This window comes from Phyllopteryx taeniolatus, chromosome 18 (genome assembly GCF_024500385.1).
Source record: "Phyllopteryx taeniolatus isolate TA_2022b chromosome 18, UOR_Ptae_1.2, whole genome shotgun sequence".
Lineage (NCBI taxonomy): Eukaryota > Metazoa > Chordata > Actinopteri > Syngnathiformes > Syngnathidae > Phyllopteryx > Phyllopteryx taeniolatus.
The window spans coordinates 15325848-15347396 of record NC_084519.1 but is presented as its reverse complement, the minus strand read 5'-3'; the positions used below and the strand labels follow the sequence as shown (position 1 = coordinate 15347396).

At 42.7% G+C, this 21549-nt stretch overlaps 1 protein-coding gene across 10 annotated transcripts in view; it reads right to left on the bottom strand.

The window, feature by feature from the left end:
• Positions 1-21549, bottom strand: part of utrn (utrophin) — a 134018-nt gene that overhangs the window by 106169 nt on the left and 6300 nt on the right. For 3 of the 10 annotated variants that reach the window (XM_061753251.1, XM_061753256.1, XM_061753255.1), the window contains exons 1-20: positions 19701-19862; positions 14129-14190; positions 13247-13339; positions 12657-12734; positions 11775-11867; positions 11462-11634; positions 9865-9980; positions 9168-9334; positions 7192-7413; positions 6111-6292; positions 5694-5844; positions 5331-5450; positions 4311-4412; positions 3995-4102; positions 3730-3909; positions 2648-2817; positions 2052-2175; positions 1885-1972; positions 966-1210; positions 323-482 (exon numbers count right to left, since the gene is read on the bottom strand). In XM_061753251.1, coding sequence (XP_061609235.1) covers positions 323-482; positions 966-1210; positions 1885-1972; positions 2052-2175; positions 2648-2817; positions 3730-3909; positions 3995-4102; positions 4311-4412; positions 5331-5450; positions 5694-5844; positions 6111-6292; positions 7192-7413; positions 9168-9334; positions 9865-9980; positions 11462-11634; positions 11775-11867; positions 12657-12734; positions 13247-13339; positions 14129-14190; positions 19701-19782 — 2716 coding nt within the window. In that variant the 5' untranslated portion in view covers positions 19783-19862. Of the gene's footprint in view, positions 1-322; positions 483-965; positions 1211-1884; positions 1973-2034; positions 2176-2647; positions 2818-3729; positions 3910-3994; positions 4103-4310; positions 4413-5330; positions 5451-5693; positions 5845-6110; positions 6293-7191; positions 7414-9167; positions 9335-9864; positions 9981-11461; positions 11635-11774; positions 11868-12656; positions 12735-13246; positions 13340-14128; positions 14191-19700; positions 19869-21549 lie in introns of those variants that run through there. The other 7 variants (XM_061753257.1, XM_061753258.1, XM_061753252.1 and 4 more) reach the window with 5 other exon arrangements.

Below are 21549 nucleotides of genomic sequence, written 5' to 3'. Positions count from 1 at the left end.
TCTACAGCAGTCACGCCAGCCTGAAGCCTCAGCCCACACGCTGGTTGCCAAGTTTTTTTTTTTGTTTGTTTAATACACCCCCCTCACTCTTACGTCTTTCTCTGCGTGACATAAGCACACTCACGGCAAACAACGAGGCGCTCTGAAGCGACCACGGGGGGGGGGTGTAGGCATAGCTAGCTAGCTAACTGCACTTCGCAACTGAGCCGGATAACCGCTAATGCAAACTGCAACGTTAACTTCTCTGGTGAGATTGTGTTTTATTTTAAGGTTTTACATTGCATTAGTGGTCGATTTCATGTTGTACTCGTGTGGCAGTTACCTTGGTTGGCCTCCTGCTGTTTGCTGTGGAGCCGCTGTAAGGTGGAGGCGTGACGTGCCGCCACCGCCGCCGTGGTTTCTTTTAAAGAAGGCAGCGACGCCACATCTGCACAAATCTGTTCCAACTGTGTACTCGACGCATTGAGAGGGACCAGTCGGGACTAAAGGGACACACACATACAACAGAGGGTCAAGGAACTTAATTAAATTCAGGTTTGTGGCTACCCGCGCAAAAAGCGGTTCGTCGTTCGCAGAACAGCCATATCGCAGATTCTTGAAGTAATTTTTTTTTTTTTTTTTTTTATAGTTTTACAGTACAGTGGTAAGTCCACATTTAGAGTTGGTCACTGCAGTACCCACCCTGTGCGGCAACATGCCGGGTAGCGCGCAAGTTTACTGGAAGCGATGCAGCGAGCAAGAAAAGGCAGAAAAGGTCGAGTATATATATATATATATATATATATATATATATATATATATATATATATGCCTGCGAGTACTGTGTTGCTGCTTCGTGTATGTTAAAAAAAAGTAGTTGTTTGAAAGTTTGACATCTATGCTAATTTCTGTTTACGCATTACACGTTAGCACTAAGCTAGCAGACTCAAAGTTATATGGTTTGGTTGAACAGAGGATTTCTGTACCTGACATTCGTCACCCAGACTCCTGAGTTGGTCGCTGTCACACTTTTCTACAGCACAAGTGGAGTCCAGCCATGCATCCAGTTCATCCAAGACCCGATCCAGTCCCGCCAGCTCGGCCGACAACGCCGTGTACCGAGTCTGGGCGTCCACTCGTTCGCGGGCCGCCTGCAGCTCCCTCGAGCACGCGTCCAATTCAGTCTGGATCAGATCTACGTCTGCCCGCACTGAGTCCACATGAACGCCCTCTGAAAGCAAAAAACATTAAATTGAGCCGATTGACATACTTTTTGCCCAAGAAAATTACTACATTTTCCATTACTGTAAGGAAACAAACAAACAAAAACAAAGAAGTGCATGCCAAAGCTATATATGGCGCGATGACCACTCAACTGTAAAGTGCTATTAGCCAATTAGAGGCACACAAAAAAAGGCACTCTTGGCAAATGATATGTTAAAACTGTCTGTATGGCCTGACAGTAGAATATTACTAAAATAATCTTTTTAAAAAGATCACACCACCCCCAAGTGTCACAAATGATGTCCCCTAAACTCCCTCCGCCTCCTCTGAAGTAAAAAGTCCCCACACGACAGTGACACATGTCCAGGTGAGAAGACAGCTGGAGAAAATACACCAAAACAAGGCTGAGGGCTTGCGCCTACCACAATCAACTAATAGAAATGAATGGTAATACTGAACAACATGGAAAACATAGGGGGGGGAACAAATACAAATGGTTAAATGGAAAAAATTTATAAAGTCGGCAGGTCTTCAACCACTCTGAGCACCATTAAATTAAATTAAATTAAATTGTGAGTTCTTAAATATATAACAAGGAAATGACAATGTCAGTCAAAGATACTGGCCAGGACAAACTTTGTACGGCTATGCTGAAAGTGACGTGACAGCTTCAGCACGTACTTCTCTCCAACTGCTCCATCAAGTCTCGACCTTCCTGGATCACTTGAGCGATGGCGGGCTCCTTTGCTTTAAGTTCCACCTCGTGAGCCTAAAAGCCCAAAGCGCAAGTTCAACTGCCGCGTTCCAACTTTTCATTTTCTAAACCAGTACCATCTTCCTCCTACGACCTTGAACTTCTCCTGCAGCTCCCGGATATCAGTTGTAGCGTCCGGATGCGTGGTGGCGAGAGCTTGAGCGGACGCCTTCCACTTTTTGATCCAGCTCAGATGGTTGGAAAGTTTATTTTCAAATCTGCAGTGCACAAAGTGAACAGATTAGTGCCGCTGTTGAGCAACTGGACAGAATTTCTACTATGTACCGTGACACATACTCCGTTTATACGTACATGTACATACTCTAGTTAAAAGTATGAGGTCCCTAAACTTGTCCGACTTCCAAAGTGTTGGCATTTCTCTCCCTCATAACCACGTGACGAGGCGAGGTTCACCCCCTAATCTTTATCTTCTACTCAAAAGCTGAGCTGATTTCAAATCTGATTCAAATTTCAGATCTAGATTAGACATTACAGTGGTTTGTTTGCAAACCCACGTTTCAAAGATAAGCTAGGCGAGAAGAAAAATGCAAAAAATGAACAAAGAATAAAAAGATAAATACATTCATAAAAAGTAAAAAAAATGACCAAGTGAATAAGTCACTATAGAAAACGGATGAATGGCTATCTTGCTTAACTCTCCCAACAGCAGGCTTTTTTAGCAATACTTACAGCCTCCTGACTTCTACGTCTGTTTCCACCAGTCGTTTCTTGGGCGGAGCGGGAGGGGCCAGCTCCTGGTCGGCGGCCGAATCACCAGCGGCGGCAGCCACGGCGACCGTCTTCATGACGACCCGTTCATCCACCTGTGTCATCCCAGCGTAGGTCACAGCTTCCATCACCTTTGTAGAGGGTTAGTCCATTATTAGTGAGTAAGGGACGATTATAGCTTACCACTGACAGATCGACGTCGGTCAATATGTAACTGATAACTTTTTAGTGCGTGGAGATTGTCGCGCTGGTCCTGTGCCTCTGTGCTGCAATTTTTGCCCGAGTGCCTGGCCCCTCCCCCTCACACACACAGAGCAGCGAAGTGAAGCACACTTATCAGCCCCTCGCATAATTAGCCGATTTCAAAGTGTTGAAAATAGCTTTGGAACAAATTTATGAACCGTCTTGAACACGAACTGTCTGACAAGTGTCGTAAAACTCGTGATCATGATTAAATCGTTGCGGCTCCTTCTGGTGTGTGCGCCACTTGGCCACCGGCTAGCAGTATAATACAATAACGCTGGCAAACGAAGAAGCGTTTCACCCAACTACTGTAAGTAACCTGCAGTAGTATTACTAATATTTTGCAGAGGATAAAGAATATATGCCTGGGGCTGTGAAAGTTACATTGTCCACATCATTTGTGTTCAAATATCCATTCCTTTAAAGTATTATAAAACTGCTACATAGATGCTATTCCTTAGCACGTCTATGCCATTTCCCATTTTGTGTTAGCCTTGAGCTAGCGGACTCTTACGTGAAGTGGTTGTTTTCAATAAACAACATGTAATTCTCTTTGTTTGATGTTTAGTTCGATAGTAAAGTTCAACTGGGAGAGGAAATAAACAGCTTGAAGCCTCGTTTTTGAAGAATATTTTACTAGCCTAACGACTGCTCGTTGTCAAGTGAGCTGAACTGAGTTCACTGCCACCATACACCGCTCGTGTCGAGAAAAACTCAGAAGTCGGGTCACTCGTATCTCAAGACCCCACTGTATTCTTACGACTCCCTTGTAGTCATGAAGGTAGCGTCCCAATGCCCACCTGGAAGGAGCAATCCTCCAGCTTCTGCACCAGGTTGTCCCATCGATGGGCCAAATCTTCGGTGTCCGTCTCAATGACAGCTCCAGCCTCACTGCTCCGCACCAACGAGATCACGTCCCGGCCTGCGTCCGAAAGTTGGTCTAGGGTCCTCCTCTTCTTTTCCATATCCTCCTTGAGAATCTACACGTTTCCACAATATGCCAGTCAAAAGGGAAAGCCGGGTAATCTGTAGGTGGCTTCCACTAAGAGCTCCCTCTTGACTTACAGCTAATTGCCGCACTTTTGTGTTGATTTCACTTGGGTTCTTAAAACTGCTGGTCTGCACTTCACTCAAGGCCTGCTCTCTTTCTTCCAACCACGATCTGAACAAACTCTGCAGACGTGAAAGCAGATACGGTGCTAGAGTCCAAGAGCGTGTAAAAAATAAACTGTGCACATTCAATAGAGCAATGTTTCCCAACCACGGTGCCGCGAGATCATCAAAAAAAATGTTAATAGCTATTTTTCTCATGTAAATACGTGGCTTTGCTCAACAAATGTTGGGAAACGCTGTATTAGAGATTGTATAAGGAATGTCCTACCTGATCCGACACGAGCTGCTGCCACACCAGGAAGACTTCCTGTAGCTTGTGCCACCTCTCCTCTGTCCAGCGACAAACAGCCGCCCAGCGCTCGCCCAAAGACTGAATGAAAGATGTTTTTACAGTCATCCAGTTGGTATCTCAAATGTGTGCACATGCTTTAAACCTCATATACCGTGGCCACTTTATAGTGAGTATAAATACTTAAGTAGATTTTTCAGGTATCTGTACTTAAGAGTATTTACTTTTCTGATAACTTTTCACTTTTCAAAAAGAGGGGAAAATTTGCTTTTTTTCGTGAAAAGAAAGGTCAAGACGCGAAAATGTTTTGCTTTTGTGACACCTCAAACTATTAAAGAAAAACAAGACTGAGAAAGGGCTTTTATTGCAATACAATAATTTATTTACAGAAACGCACTGTGAATGATGCTGACTCACCGCATGGTTTGAGTTAAACGTGACTGGCTTTTTTTCGCTCCATTAACTGCGTCATCTTTTCTCATGATCACGACACACACATTCTACTATCTACCGTGACACATACTCTGTTTATACCAGAAATATAATTTGTTCAAGTGTGAGGTGCCTAAACTTGTCCGACTTCCAACGGGTTGGCATTTCTCTCCTTCATTTCTCTCCATAATCGACAAAGCTGTTCTGATCTAAATTCCGAATCGATCCAACAGCGCCATCTACAGGAATATGTTAGTCATTACAGTGGTTTACAAAACTGAATTTCACAGACAAGCTGGGCAAGACCCTCTTCCTTGCCTACCTGTTGAAAAACATATTTGACGAATATATACGTCGGTGGCAGGGAAGGGTTGGATTCCGGTGGACTAATATAAACCTCCAAGGCAGTGAATGAGTTAAGAAGAGGAGTAAAACTTCTACATTTTACCAAAATCTTTTCTGTACTTCGTTTTAAATACAGACTATAAGAACTTTTGCCAATTCTGCTTCATGTCCAAAATTCTTCCTTTGACAACTAATAGCAGAACTTCTCTCATGTTCATTTACTTGTAGCTGCTCCTCCAGGGCAGCGGTGGCGGTCTCGCCGCTGTTTTCGTCGACCACGACCACCATGTGCGTCAGGGAGTTTACCTTCACCTGCTCCGCCTCCAGGTCATTCTGAAGCTCCTGAGAGGAGGCAAAAACAACCCATGTGAAATTAGCACAGCGTCAACAGAGATTACCTACGTTTGAGCATTTATTTATATCCTTGATATCAACCTAAGGTTAGGTGTTTTCAGTAATTATCTTCAAACATGTATAATGTATTGAGAAAAAAAAAAATCTCCAAATTCACTTTAGAAGGTTTTTAAGCCTCTGGCTTTTACAAGGTAGCACAATCAAGCTAACAGGTGTAGAAAATGTCATTACTTTATGCTGCTCGATGCGTTCCTTGTAGTCGTCTATGTCTTTTGCCAGCGACTCGGTCTCGATCTTTCTGATGCGGTCTTCTGTCCGAGTCAGCCAATCAGAAAGCTGCTGGAGCTGCTGCTGCTGGAGCTCCATTAGAACTTCGTGTAACCTTTCAAATAAATAAATAAATAAATAAATAAAAGCTGCGTGTTTGTCTTTGAAACATTTGACACATTGAACAGACTGACTGCCTTACAAGCCTTGGAGGGATAAGCTCAGCGCTTATCAGGTGTCACCTTCACATTGCTTGCAGCCTTGCACATTCATCTCAGTTATAAACCATAAACAGCTGAGGTCAGCGCTAAGACCGATGACCTCTATCCCACAGCGTATGTACACTAATCGCTAAAACACCTTCAAATGGTAATTCTTTACCTGGCTTGGCGGTCCATGCTAGCCACGCGTAGGCTCTCCCAGCGGGAATTTAGAAGGCTCATCTGCTCCCGTATTTCATCCTCCACCTCTTCTGACAGGCTGCCCTGGGCGATCAGTTGATTGCCGGCTTGCAGCACATTGCCCACGCTGCTCTGGTGAGCCGTCAGCTCCATCATGAAGGCCTTCCAAAGTCCACAAGAGCCACACGGTCACGACTTGCGAGGGAAACGAACCCGCTGCTGACAGCCTTGTTCGGCTTAACAAGTTTACGGAGAAGTTTGAATATTCAAAAACCATCATAATGACTTTTCAGAGTTGGAGTACAGTTGAGAACAATATGCAATTTGGTCAGAGGTACTTAAATGACAGGCCTGTGGTGAACAATTATTTGGTACCATGCTGAGGGGAAACAACCGCAGGGGTCGGAGCTCGACACATGCAGCCACTCAAGAAGAAAGAACATGAAATGCATGGAGGTCGTCCATTGTCGTCTACGTTGATTAGGGGAAAGGCATTGATGACGGCGGTAGCCTTTATTCGTACAAACATACATCCATCCATCCATTTTCTATACCGCTTATCCTGTAACTAAACTAACTGGACCTTAACTAACTGGACCGTCAGGCTTTCTGCTTATCTCGGTCTTCTTCTCTTTTGGGTCTTCAGATTCCCGCTTTCTCCTGGATTCCACACATTAGTCACAGCAAATATTCCTATTTAGGCCAAAGGGAATCCAGCCAAAACCCTTTTCCACATATGCGCAGGCGCAAACGCCCTCTCAAACAAACAAGTAATCGACGGGTCAGGCCACCATGACGTGGCATGCACAATTGCTGGCATTCCTAACAGGTTTATTAATAAGAGACATTGTCAGTTTCCTAACAAATAAAAAGCGTGTCGCTTAATCCTGTGAAATGATGGTTTCAATTCAAGTGGGTCCATTTAGAGTGTTTTCACACTTTTATCCAAAAGAAATCAGCTGTTGGCATTTTTTTGTGTGTGCATACGTGAACACTCTAAAATTATGAAAAATGAAAAACGCAAAACAGAACAAGTCGAGCCCTTTCACATCTCCTCTCACCTCGTGTGTGTGAAACTGCTCTTTGACATCCTCCACGTCGTCCGACACCTCATCCTGGATCTGCAGGGCGTCCTCGGCCGACAGCAGCCAGGTCAGGACCTCCTCCAGGGTGGTCTGGTAGGTGTCCAAGTCGGCCTCCAGCACGACACCCTCCATCTCCCCTTCCAGCTCCGTCTGGGCATCGGGGGTCTCCTGCCGGGGACTGTTGCCCGCTTCCCTCAGCTGCACATTCCGAGGAACATAAGAAAGACTTATGTTTGAACCGATTGCTATTTCGTCATTTCGTCAGCCAGTGTTTGCGTGCTCTATTGCAGAGAGGACTGTGTCTACTGAGGGTTGGGGGGGCTGATTTTAATTTTTTTTCCCCAAGCACAAGCAAAATCCCGATCTAGTATAGAAGTATTGCTTTGGTGAAGTGAGGAGTTTCATTTAGTCAGGCCACAGGCCTGTCTAATTAAAAATTAGTGCTTTGCCACCATCTTATGGCATCTCCAGGCTATTACAAACCTTTTTTTTTCCTCCCGATATTGTCCAAAGAAAGCTTGTTTTTTGCTTGACTTTGGTTAGTGTCTAATCAACTGCCGCTGTGTTTTAAAATTGAAGCGCGGGTTAAAGAAGGGAGAGGCTGGAAGTGACTGCTCTGAGGCATGCGGAGGAACCTGCCCTGCAGTTAAGAAATAAGGAATATGCGGGCCTATTATGGGATGCTGGGAGGTGCCTGCTGACCTGTAGGGCAGGTCAAGCCGTAGTCTTGGAGTTAAAAGTTAAGTTTCGAACACACGGTCCGGCTCGGCCACAACGCTACAACACTCGAGACGTGAATCGATCAACAACAGAATCCGTGGCATACATGATGATGGTTGGAAAAGTGCTAATTTGACATTTTGGAAATAAAGACAGAAATGTCTGTTCATATTAGACTATTGCATTTCTAAAATGTCCCAAATCTGGAAAAATCTTTTGTATGACGTCACAAGGCTTTACTCCTTATCAAAGACAGAAATGGGGGAGTGGGGACACGACCATCCCAAACAAAGAACCTCTATTCTGTCCCCTCGCTTGGTCACAAAAGTGATGGTATTTTGCATCACTTCCTGTCGTGGGAGGAAACGTGCCAGGAATAAAGTCCCTCCCCCAAACACCGGACCAATCAAATGCAATAACATTTTCCAGCGCTCCTTCCAGGGTGTGAAGCATGCGTCCAGAAGCAATAAATAAAACTTGAGATGTGCTTTTGGGAGTTTCTGACAACACTACAGATGTGATGATGTGATTGAAAGCACAGTACGGTCAACCACAGTTTATGATGCAGGATACGTTTCAAAGTCAGACCCACCTATGATAGGTGATGGACGGATGGATGATAATTTTAAGAAATTATTTATAATACCAATACAAAATATGCACGTGAGGTGCAGGTATTATTTTTGTCCATTGGAGGTCGCTATCCTCAATGTACATTGTAGTATCTGCTGCTTTGAATCCGTGCGGCTTTAAAAGGCCTGGCCTGTTGACTGAAGCATGAACGTGCTTGCTACGCGTTTATTTTGTTACTGTTAGTTCAGTAAAGCCATTTAAAGTGCACCTGTGTCTATCCTGAGTTGTGCAAGCAAATTGCACGTTATCTTCTTTTTTTTTTTTTTAAGTGTGAAATGATCCCAAACTTTGGACAGTCTCTGTCTTTTATGCACTCTTTCCTCCTTATTGCTACGAAAGTCTGCAGTAACATTACTTCATGCGGAAAAACGATCATTGCAAAATGAATGAATAAAACTATACTACACTGAAGGTGTGTAAATGTAAATTCGGACTTGCCTGTATACTGCAAAAACCCATACACAATGCCTTAGAAATTAGCAATAAAGTGGGAGCACAAAGTTTAATTTAACTCATTCACTGCCAGCCTTCCCAGTTAACATGGATATTTGACTTCTAAAGCCGTCAATGGGAGTGACTGTGTTAAATAGGCTATTTACCTGTGCACCAAGGCCCGGACCCGACTCGTCGGCCTCCACTTTGAATCTGCGCGGCAGCGTCTCTACCTCTCGGACGGACTCCATGCTGACGTCTTTGGGAAGCGCCGCAAACAGCGACGTCACGTACAGGAGTATGGACTTCTTATCTGGTAACTGCACAGCCACGTCTGGGGAGAAAAAACCAAAAAGATGATACGACCTGATGATGGTGCTGAAAGAACTTAGGAGGGATATTTGGGGAAATATGCTTGAAGAATATTAAATATACATGTATATACAGCACTGAAGAAAATTGAGACCACCGTCAAAAAAAACAAAAAAAACTGAATATTGTTGGGTATTGTGACCATTTTTCTTCAAATAAATGCTCAAAATGACAATACCTGTATTTGGAATTTGGGAGTTATGGTTATGTTAGTTATGTCAATGGTTTATACAATAAATATAGACCTGTAAAGAGCAAAATAAGAGAAACTGATTAGTTTAAAGTGGTCTCTTAATAATTTCCAGAGCTGCCAAAAATATCTGGCTGCTCACTTTTCAGCACCCCTTTTGTTGGCATTGCAGGAGTACGACTGGCTCGTGTAGGTTAGGGTTGAAGCTAAACACACTGCGGTTCATTGATTGGTCGACACAGATTTGCTCGCTTGTGAACATGGCAAGCGTTTCAAACTGGTCATAGTGGGGGTGGCCTCACCTTCAGGGTCCAGTAGCCTCTCGATAGCTAGCCGGTCTTTGGCTACAGTGAAGGCGTGCTCCAGACGCTCAACGGGCCTCATTTGGACCACACCACCCCAACTGAATGCATTTGGCCTACAAATGAGAGAAAATCCATCACATTTAGGACAAAAGCATTTATCCACAGATACTCCACATATCATGCTTTGCACCAATACATATCCTTCTGTAGACAACATTTTTTTTTTTTAAATATGGATGTACAATATGTAGTGAAGAGAAAAGACTATGTTGGGGCGAGTTGGTTGTGGAATGTAAAGGATCAGTGATCCACCTAAATCCTGACCCGAGTCTAAACCAACACTGGCCTTTCGCACAACTCAAAGTCCCAAGTCTGCGTGTGTGTGTGTGTATGTGTGTGAGACAGCTAAGAACGAGGTTAACAGAAAAGGGGAGGGGTGGGCTAACGAATACCCCTGATGCTCACCTCACTCGCCTTTTCTGACAAACACAACACAGCAAGCAAGTGCAAACGCCAACAGGGCAGGTGTAAACAGGCTAAGTCAACACACACATGCGCGCACGCGCGCACGCACGCACACACACACACACACACACACACACACAAAGACCGACCCCCACATACTGTAGAAACACGAGCCCTTTTGACACTCCCTGTAAATGCCGCCATTTTTGCATTTGATGGAAAATGTATACAATCATAGATTTAGTCTCACATTATGTGACTTGCTTAATACTAATGACTGATTAGTTACTGAAAAAGACATTTCAAACTGTTTCATGCCACTCCCATTTAAAGTGTACTGTCAAACTAAATATTAAACAACAACATCACTTTTGCTTTAAAGTCCGCTAGCTTCATGCTAACACGTCATGGAAAACGCCCTTGACGGGTTAACGGATAGCATCTACGTAGCGGTGTTATAACGCTTTAAGGAACAGATGTATGAACACAAACGGTTCCGAAACATTTGTAGACAGACAATATACAATATATACTCAAAGGCATAAATTCTTTATCCTCTGCAAAAAATCCTGACTAATATTACTGCAGATTACTGAGTCACTACAGTAGGCTTCCTCTGTCTTTATGACTGTATTACACTGTCACCCAGCGGCCAAGTTGCACATGCCAGAAGGAGCTGAAATAAATTAATCATGATGCAAAAAAATATATATATATATAATAATAATTATGCTATTGCCACCTGGTACAATATAAAGTGCTATTTTACTTATTACAAGACACGTTACAAGATTATTTGTTGATGTTTTATGATCAGATTAATGGTATTTCCATTCATTTCAATAGGGAATGATGATGTGAGATACGGATGTTTTGAGTTACAAGTGTGGTCACGAAACAAATTAAACTCTTAAGGCACCACTGTACATTTAAAAAAAAAAAAAAGATGAACAGTGTCAAGTAAAGTTTGAAGGGATCAGCTTTGGATAAACTGCGTGAATGGGGACCAGGTGTTGTTTTAATGAGTGGTAATCGGATCTTTTTTTTTACCTTTTTCTGTATTGACATCACTAACAAGAAATGGGTTGGATGAAGCTGCCCCGACGGCCACTTTCGCCAGGCTACTGACCTGAAGTGGTGCAGGATGGCGTTGAGAGCCAGACCGTCGGCCCAGCTGGTGGTGAAGTTCAGCACGTTGACCTCCGGATAAGCGCGGGTGGACTGGCGCACCCAGCTGAGCAAGATCTTCTCGCTGTTGGTCTGCTGCAGGCGGGACATGACGTCCTTCATGATGTCTTTCACCTGTGTCGCGGAAAAGATGGTGACTCACGCAAAAGGGGCATGTCGGGTTTCCACTTGTTGCTATATAATACAGTGACCCCTAACCCCCCCGTTTAAAGCGGGGGGATAAGTTTCCAGACACGCTGCATTCGTGTGCTCACCTGCCAGTGAAGAATAATGCTCCAGATGAGGCCCAAAGTAAGCTTGTGATTCCCATCAACAATGTCAGTGCCACCAATGTTTACCAGATCCACCTGACAATCCCAACAGAAGATTAGCAGTGTGAGAAAAAATGTTGAAAATTATCATTCCTGGGCGTTTGCGAGATATGGCTCAAAAGACTGGTGGTGATGCCATTATAGTTACAATTCTGGATCCATTTTTACTTAAAAAGCAGAGGACAAATAGCGGGGTTAAGGTTATCATTATAGTACATTATTATTAAGTACAATGCTGTAGAGTGTTATTTTTCTTATTACAAAATCATTTGTTGGTGTTTTATGGTGGAGACAGGAAAGGATTAAGTGGATGTCCATTAATATCAATGGGGAAAGATGATTTGAGATACAAGTGATCTTTTTTTGTTATGAGCGTGGTCACGGAAAGAATTCTCAGATCAAGGCAGCGCCGCAGAACCGATAGAGAGGCCGTGTTTGACTTATTTGGAGAGGATCAAGACGAAGCATGTGTTTAGCTTGGTGACACCCCGCTCTACCGCAGAGTCCACCTTTCACCCTTTTCCTGCTTCCAATTAGCCTCATTCTTCCGCTTCGCTTGCATCTCTCTCTCTCTTTCTCCCCGTGTCCTTATATGTCTATACCGCAACCGGGAACTTGCAAGGCCACTTACTTCTCATAAGATGGGAAAGGAGGACATGTCATATCAATTTGGCTCTTTTCCTGCTTTGAAAGTCTGTCTAATGTCATGTTTACCAAAGCCGCCGTGATCCGTGCGATTAAACCCCGCAAACTCTTTCGAACTTCACCCACCTGGCCGAGCAGATTTCGACTTGACAGAAAGCGGCCGACGTGCGGCGCACTCACGTTATTCTGATGCAGAACTTGAAGCACTTTGTTGATGTTGTTGAGCGCGTGCACTCTGGTGGAGCCTCGCTCTTTGGTCTGAAGAAGAGGAATCACAGCGCATTTAAGGAGGAATTATTTGAGCACAATGCTGCAGGAATCTCGCAACAATCGCACAGAAGTTCAGAGGAAATGATGGCAAATGGAACATTGTGACGTGAAACTGCTCATAGCGCAGCAGTTGGATGTACAATGTGAGCTACTACTTGATAGGAAAAATCAATGCCTTCACTTGAGAACTCACGGGAAGAATGCCAGGCTCAATTGCAACCAGCTGCAAATCTTTTATAAGGCCTCTGCACTGATTGACAGAGAATTGTAGATTTACTCTTTATTATTCTAGCAGGGAGCGATTAAGTGTATAAAGTGCAGATTGATTGGCACTTTCTGCAGCTGCAGGTACCAAAGTGGAGATAGAATAGAATGATAAAGAGCAGGAATGGAATGGGAAGGTACGTAGAAAGCCTGACCAAAAAATAAAAAATAAAAAAATAAATAAATAACACAAAAGTTTCCTAAACAAATTGGCTAAGAGTGAGTGGCTAACTGACCAGGACGTTGCCGGTGAGGCCCTCCAGCAGGTCCAGCAGCTTCCTCCCATCCCTCAGGTCAGAGAACATGTCCTTGATGGCTGTTTTACCCTCCTGATTGGAAGACACGCAACAAAACATCCACTTACATACCATTTGCCCCATCGCCAAGAATGTCCTCATTATAAAAGTCAGTATCAAATTACGAACTATAGATATTTTTTAAATGTATTAATAGCTTGTCTGACATGAATCAAAGGATGATTAATCCTTAAAACACATTCACTGCCATTGACGGCTTTAGAAGTTAAATATCCATGTTAACTGGGAAGGCTGGCAGTGAATGATTTCATCAATGTTTCAGAGGAAAGAGAAATTTGACCCGCGACAGCCTCACTGTACAAAAACTTTGTTGCATTTGTACAAAAGAATCATATTTTTTTGCAAATTAACATTTATATGTCGTTTATATGTATAAGTGACCCCACTTTAGGAAAAGTAATCCAATATCAAGGTGAAAGAATGACGTTATGGGGAATTTCCACTGCTGTCAAATTTCAAGAGGGCAAATTTGAACTGACCAGTATGTATGGGTTAAGGCAATTTAATTGAATTTATTCAAGCTTTTTTTGGGGGGGGGATGTGTTTCATTGAGTTGTATTAGGTATACCTACAAAATCGTTCAATGCAAGAGTTGAATCAAAAATACTGTCGTTTCGAAAATGTTGGATATTTTTAAGGGAAAGAATGTCATAAACAGCGCTCTGTATGAAGCTTATAATAATAAATAATTGCTGGGTAGTGACTGAACATCAAAGATCATATCCAAAATGGCATGCATTACAGCAACTAGTATTTTGTTGAGTAAATCGATAAAACAAAGAATTACTGTACAACTGTTACCTTTGAAAACTGTGCATTTATCCACTTGGTGAATGTTTTCTTCTGCACCAAGTCATGTTCATCTGTTGGCGAGAAAAAAAAGACAGGCTTTTTTAACTTCACTTTTAACAGTAATTATAGTAAATATTTTATGGGTCCTTAAAATACAAATAAAAAAGATAACCACATCAGTCTCTTGCTAATTAATTACAGCCCATAAAAGCTTCAGCTTGGAATAAAATGGCACATTACGATGAACTCCAAACTGCTATTAGTGGTGAATAACCATCAATTGGAAGGAGCTTTTTGTGTGCTTTTGCTTCTTTTTAAGTCCTTCCGATGCACCGTTCATGTGGTGCTTACAGAAGTAACAAAAAAAAAACAAAAAAAAGTGTGCGTGTGTGTGTGTGTGTGTGGTTAAGTGCCGCTGCGTAAAAACACCATGAACCGAACAAAAGGTCAAAGGTTATGATCACCGGACCCGGCAGTTGTCTGCTTCTTTGAGTCCATGTGAACGCTTGCTAGCTGGCTGGGAAATAATAAAATATAATAACATACGTACATATGGAGGCAGGATGGATATCAAGGAAAATGTTATGTTGGTGCCAAATCAACATCAAAAATTTTACTTCTACTTTTATATGCCATTTGCCATTAAGTGTCGTGGGGGTTTTTAACTGTCACATACAATATCATTACAAAGCAGTATTACCAGTAGGTACACGATGTAAAACAAAACCAAAAAAAAAAAATAATAATTATAATGTTACAAAATAAAGACAAAAAAAAAAAATCCTTTTTTTATCAAACTTTAACTTAAGTTCAAAGTGTGAGTACTTTTGCCACCTCTGGAAATAATACAGGAAATGAGCAGGGTGACAACAATGGAGTCTGATTGACAGGTGGCCAAATAACTGATAGATGCTATCAATATGTCAATGCAGGTATCGCGGTCTGGTCCAGCTGTGCTCTCAACACAATATCGGCATTTCCCCTGACTTGAAAACGTTATCAGCACTCTGTGACAGGGGACCCTGAGGGGGCGGACGGTTTGGGTCAAGTCTCCCGGGGCCCTGCAGCTTGCTGCCCCTGCAGCACAATAACTCCAATTCATATGTGCCTTCTCCTGACCTCAGTAGCACAAAAATGTCAGTGGGCTGGAAAGATCAAAGTAATACCGTGTGTGTGTGTTGGTGTGATAGAGCGATAAAAACACTTCCTAGTCGAGTTGAGTGTATATAAACAGTCACTTTACTTATGGCTGCTTACATACTGTGCACGTATGGCCAAACAAACGCTTAAACCAACCTTGTAAAAAAAAACGTACAACACCACTTAGCCTGACACTTAGATGACTAATGAAAACATACACGCAGGAAAATAGCTGTAGGCACATATCTTCAGTGGGAAGTGGAAGGTGTTCAACAGGACCTTAACAAGGGTTTAATAGGAAATAGTCTAAAATAAAAAAAATAGTGCCCTGACTTTCGAGTTTAATTTGTTCCGTGATCAAGCTCGTAGCTCCACTAACTCATATAGTAAATCAATTTTCCAGATTAAAAGTAATTAAAATGACATTAATCTGTTCCGGCCTTCGAAAAAAAGCAACACAATTTTGACGTTACGTGTTTTTTTTTTTTTTAAGTAATGATAGGAGACGGACTCAGTCGGAGTCTAGGGACAATTGTGGGAAGATTTCACGGGCCATGTAAAATAACATGGAGGGCCAAATTTGGCCCGCAAAATTCGAGTTAAAACCTGTGCCTTGCAGAACGAGAATAAAATATGACGTGAAAACACACAGGCTAGAAATATGCATGCTGGCTATTTTCCAGTTTTTACATGCAGCCCTGTGTGCAAATGATGGCATGATAAACACCAACAAAGGAGGATAATTGAAGATAATCGAGGTGCCTGTTAATTATATGACTACGAAAATATAATAATAAGAGGGGGAACAAAAGAACTACAAAGTAAATATAGTCAGGGGAATATAATCAGTGGACTAAACTAATGGACACGAGCTGTAGAAGAAAAAACAATACAGTGAAGCCCCCGCTATTTTGCGGTTCATTGTTCCCGCCCCACTATGTCACAGATTTTTAAGTGATCACTTTTTAATGGGGTTTTACAGTATATAGCCAAGTAACAAAACCACTTTTTTTGTATGCCGTTTGGATGTCTTGCTTTTCCATGTGTTTAATGAGCACTTGTTTGAACATAACATCTGTGCTAAATCCTGTTCGCCCGTCTATGGCAAATCACCTTATATGTCAGCATTAATGTAGCTGACTTTCATTAGACCAAACCAATTGGTTTAAAATATACCATTTTTAATCATCTTTTGTTTATGTATTAGTTTTACATTAAACTTCAACTGGGAGCAACAAAAAACAGCTTGAAGGACCCATGATTTGGAGAACTCTGAAAGAGAGTGATCATAGGTGCTAAAGAATACTTTAGTGTGTTTTAATAGGTTTTAGTGCATTTTACTAAGTTTAAAAGTGCTGAAAACATTTGGGGAGGGGTACAACAAATTTTTTTTTTTTTTTTTTTTTTTTAAATGGTCTCTCTATATGACTTATCTGTAATGTACCCCCGCCATAAATAGGGGTTCACTGCGACAACAAAGTACAAATGTGAACCAATACAAGTCAATAGTGCTCAGTTTTGATATAACTACTATATGCCGACAATGCACGACGTGTACAGCGAGAATCTCTGCACTTCTCTGAGGGTAAAACAGGAAATAGCGATTACATCAAGGCGGCGTAATCCCACTGGTGTATTCCCACGGCTCACTAGGCACACACGCGTCCTCAATTTACTGTATATACAAAGGTACGAAAGGCGGTGAAGGCTGCGTTTCTGCTTACAAATGAACTTTTTAATTATCCACGTGAAGAGCGCAGAATGTTTTCATGTCGGTAATACAGTCAGAATTTATGGCGGCTTTGTGATAACCTAAATGCTGCGGGCAACTACCGGGGAAAATATACAGTCAATATATTCAGCAACTTTTCACTGCCCGCTCAAAAAAAAACAAAAAAAAAAAAACAGGGTCTGTCATTAAGTCAGGAAGTCACGGTTTGGTTTAAACCAACATCATGGCTTCATGAAATGTAACTACAATAACAAAACGGGTATGTTTCTGTTTTTATTCAAACTGCTTACAAAAAGGTAGGATAGGCTACTAGACCTTCATAAAAACACTAGTTGTACTTGTGACTTGCGATAACGTCTGTTCCGGTTTGGGTACAAATGCAGGTTACGTTGCCACTGTAGGAACAGAAGACCCCCTGTAATAATGATTTTATTGGTCCCACTGGCAAGCAGTTCTCATTTTTCCAAGCTAGCAAGTTACATAATCCACCCCTGAGAGGATTGGGAGTGTGGTGGACTTAACGGCAACAAAACAGGCCGAGAAACCCCATACAGGCATCCTAAAACGGACAGCTGGAAACACACGCACACACACACTTCCCAAATATATATCGGTCTTATTTCACAGGTGGACAACTCTGGTGACCTCAGGCAGGGAGGCACTGAGGTAGAAATCAAACAAACCCCACTGGTTTCCACGGGAACATCACATTGTAAACATGGACGAACAAACACAGCAATTTGCAAGCCAGGCCTCACTTCCTAAGTTCACATGGTTCCACCCCAGTGATTGTCCTAATCGAGATTTTAATAAAATTCTGCCTCCCAATGACCACAGTTAACCCATTAACCACACGGTCGCAACTAGCCAAGATCATCTCCGAAACATCAAGCATGCTGGGGTAATGCATAAATATGCATATGCAAATATGTCTGACTAGAGAATGAACTTCACTCTCACAGTCAACAGTCAACACAATGGTCGGCTTTCAAGTCATCTGTTTATTGTGCGTCACTAAACTAACTCCTCCTGGAAACAAAAGCACGCTCACAAAGTAACCACAGCAGAGACAAACTCTCCCTTTGGCCGTGTAGGATGGGAAGAATGCACAGAATTCCTGTAATTCCCAAATGCATTCCTCCCTCCTCCCCTCCACTCGTCACTTGTCTCAGCTTGTCCTAGCCGAGCCGAGCCTTGTTGATACTCTTTTGCTCTCCGAGGGCTAGGAATTTGCTGGGGGGAACCTTGCATCGTCATCATCACCGTCATCTCTGGAGAACCACTTAGCAGCTTGAAAAACACCTAAGGTATTTGTGGATGTGTGCATTGAAGGGATGTGGTTAATAAATGGGTGATTAATCAAGAGGATGCATGCAACAAACTGATGCTCAGGGGGTCCTCAGTTGATGTTCCTCAAGTAGCAACATATCCCAAATTTGTATGTTGAAACACGTTGTCTATCACTAACGCTAATGTAAAGTCATAACAACACTGAGTATTTGCATGAAAAACACACAAATCTGCGGACTGAGTACCAAGCCTTGTGGGATGCCACCAGTTATCTAATGTGAGACATTGTGAGATTTATGTAAGGTGCAATGTAAAAATCTGTAGAACACCACCATTTTCTAATCGACAGGAGTTCCTCAGTTTATGATGGAGTTCCGCTCCTGCGGCAGAGAAGCAACACAGATTTGTACGTCGGAACATGCTGTAGTTTGTCACAAACATACGCTAAGGCAGTATTAAAGTCATCAGTAAACATTTGTATGAAAAAAACATAAGCCGTAAAAACAAAACAATCAAATGAAAACCAGTAAGTATGGCAGAAACACCGTCCCTTCATGTGCCTCAACGTATTCTTATGCCTTTAGACGTTAAGAGTGTTATCACTGTCCGCATGAAAAGCTTGTGAGTCCACTTTATGACAAACCTTTTAACATAACAGGAATCTCTGTGTGGTCCCGCACGAACTGTAAAAAGCATGTCGCTACACAACCTACAAAAAAAATCTTTCAAAATGTTTTGTCTCCATTGTCCGACAGAACGGTCCTCGAAACGAACTCAAACTCGACACAACGATGTCCAGACAGAGATTCGAACCCTGGTGTCGGGACTTTTTAGGTCTGAGCCCATGTTCTTTCTACCATTTCAGATCACCAAAAATAATTAGTCAGACTCAAGGAAATTTGGACATTCCGGCCCTCCTCCTCTCCCCTCTGCCGGTGTTTCCTAACCAGACTGCGAGAGAAGGACCGGAGGAATGCAACAGCAAGAGAGCGAGAGCAGAGGCACAACAGAAAACAGCAGGACAGAGCAGGCCGAGGGTGGGATGGTGGATGGGGGGGTGGGCATCAACACAGATAAAGTCAGTGTTCAGAGCCACCCCAGCATGCAAGGGGATGGAATGATAGATCACATACTCAGACACAACTCAGGGTTGTTGATGCTAACCTTGAGGGTAGCAGATAAACAGCGGTATCTTGACTCTTAACTGTCCCAACTTCAGAGCTTTTTAAATTGAGAGCTGTCCCTTGGTCAATTCTTTTTTTTTTTTTGCATACCAACTTTCTCATTTGTGTCGTGTGTTGAAAAAATGTGGAAAACTTGACTTATTATTAAGTTAACTGAGTACAAGCAGACTCATTTCGGCTTCAAACGCTCGTCAGTTCATCAGATTAAAGTGCTCCGTTTTAGCCTCGCACTTACCAACAACAAGCGTTACTTCAGGCTTCCGTTTCCTCCTGAAAAAGTTGCGCTTTCTCCACGACGTCCACTTACTTAAATTCATGTCCGAAAGTTAGTGATAAACAAATAAAACAAACGCAGAAGATGAAGACGAGGTGGTGGCAGGAGACGGAAGGACGATGAAAAGCAAAAGAGGAAGTAGGAGGTGTGAGAGTTTTTTTTGTTGGTTTTTTTCCCCCCACCTCACCAAAGGCCCTTTGAGTTGGGGCGCTGGGCTGCCTTGGCTGCTGTGACACCACACACACGTGCGAGCCCACACACCCGCAAACACTCGATGGGTGGGTGAGAAAAGTGAGCTGGCGCTCTTAAGGCTTTGTACCATTAGGATTGGCAATGAAAACATGACCTAAATCGACTTATTCCTAACCTATTAAGCCACAACCATTTTTTTTTATATTAAGAGAAATTGTTTTTCTTGAAGTTGAGTGCTTGTTGTAGCGCAAAACCGTTTGTTCTCGCGAAGGCAACTGAACAAACGATTCCCACAGTGAAAGTAAAACGGAAGGCAAGGGAAGTTAATTTTTCCTGTGTTTTGTTATTCTCTTATCCTTTCCTCGACAGCGAGGAAGTAGACGAGGAAAATCATTGTGCTGAAGTAAGCAGACGTCCTTCTAAAGAAAGCAGCGAGTAGGCGCACCGGTCCCAGCAAAGGAGGACTCAAAGTGGACTAGGAGAGTGGACGAAGAGGCCCAGAGACAAAAAACAAAAAAAAGGGAATTTCCACTGGAATGAATTAGTCATGCTGCCGGGGAGAGGCTTCCCAAGTCTCCATCATCCCAACCAGAAATCAACCTCGAGACAATTTACTCATCTATCTAATCATTTTCACATATTTTAAGGTCCCTGTAAAGTGAAAATACACGTTCTAAATTTGACACAACCACAGAGAAGAGATGTTAACAACCTTGCCAAATTTGAATGATTAAAAAAATTGCCAAGTTTACAAAAGGAGGCTCCAAAATCAAGAAAAATCAAGCCGTTTTCTCCGCTCCCGAATGCTGTGTGTGTGTCCGATGAATGTGCTGAAACCCTGCCCCACTCAACTGTGGACTGTAAATCAAATACCAGTTGTACGACCTAGGAAATTGGATGCTTCTTTGTCTAGTATATTTCTTATGCCTACAGAAAATTACGGTTGAGCCGTGAAACGCTTAGTTAAAGCCTCCAGTGGCTGGAATATATACCACCAGGTCGCTGCTGGGATTTTCCATGCCGTGACAATGAGGCACTCTAAAGTGCCCAGGCAAGTCCGAAGCCCATGTTCAAACGCTGACAGTCAAGTCTAACTTTTAAAAAATGTTATCCCCCCTCCTCACTCTTCAGTCTTTCTGTGTGACGTGCGCGCACTCACAGCCAACAACGAGGCACTCTAAAGAGGCCATGCTCACCATTCAAAGGGAAGTAGACATAGGTAGCTAGCTAACTGCATGTCCTAACTGCGCCGGATAGCCGCTGATGCGCACAAAAGGTGCTCAAGTTATAAAGTGTGGGAGAAGCGACTACAGGCAGGGCGCATCACTGGGTGCTGTTTTAGCCACGGCTGAAAAAGCAAAAACCTGGAGAACAAAAATGGTTCAAAAAAAAAAGAGGTTTAATGTTACAGCTCCACAATTGAGTAACACATACTTCTCAGTCTTTACACGTTTTTAGCAGCCATCTTCAAACATATACTGTATAATGTATTTAGAAACAGATCTCTGGGGTCGCTTTACAGGGTCTTTAATGAAGACAAATAGCACGTGACTGTACTGTATAAAACACCACAAAAGAGAATGTCACAAAATAAACTGGTTTTACAAAGTGTAATTAT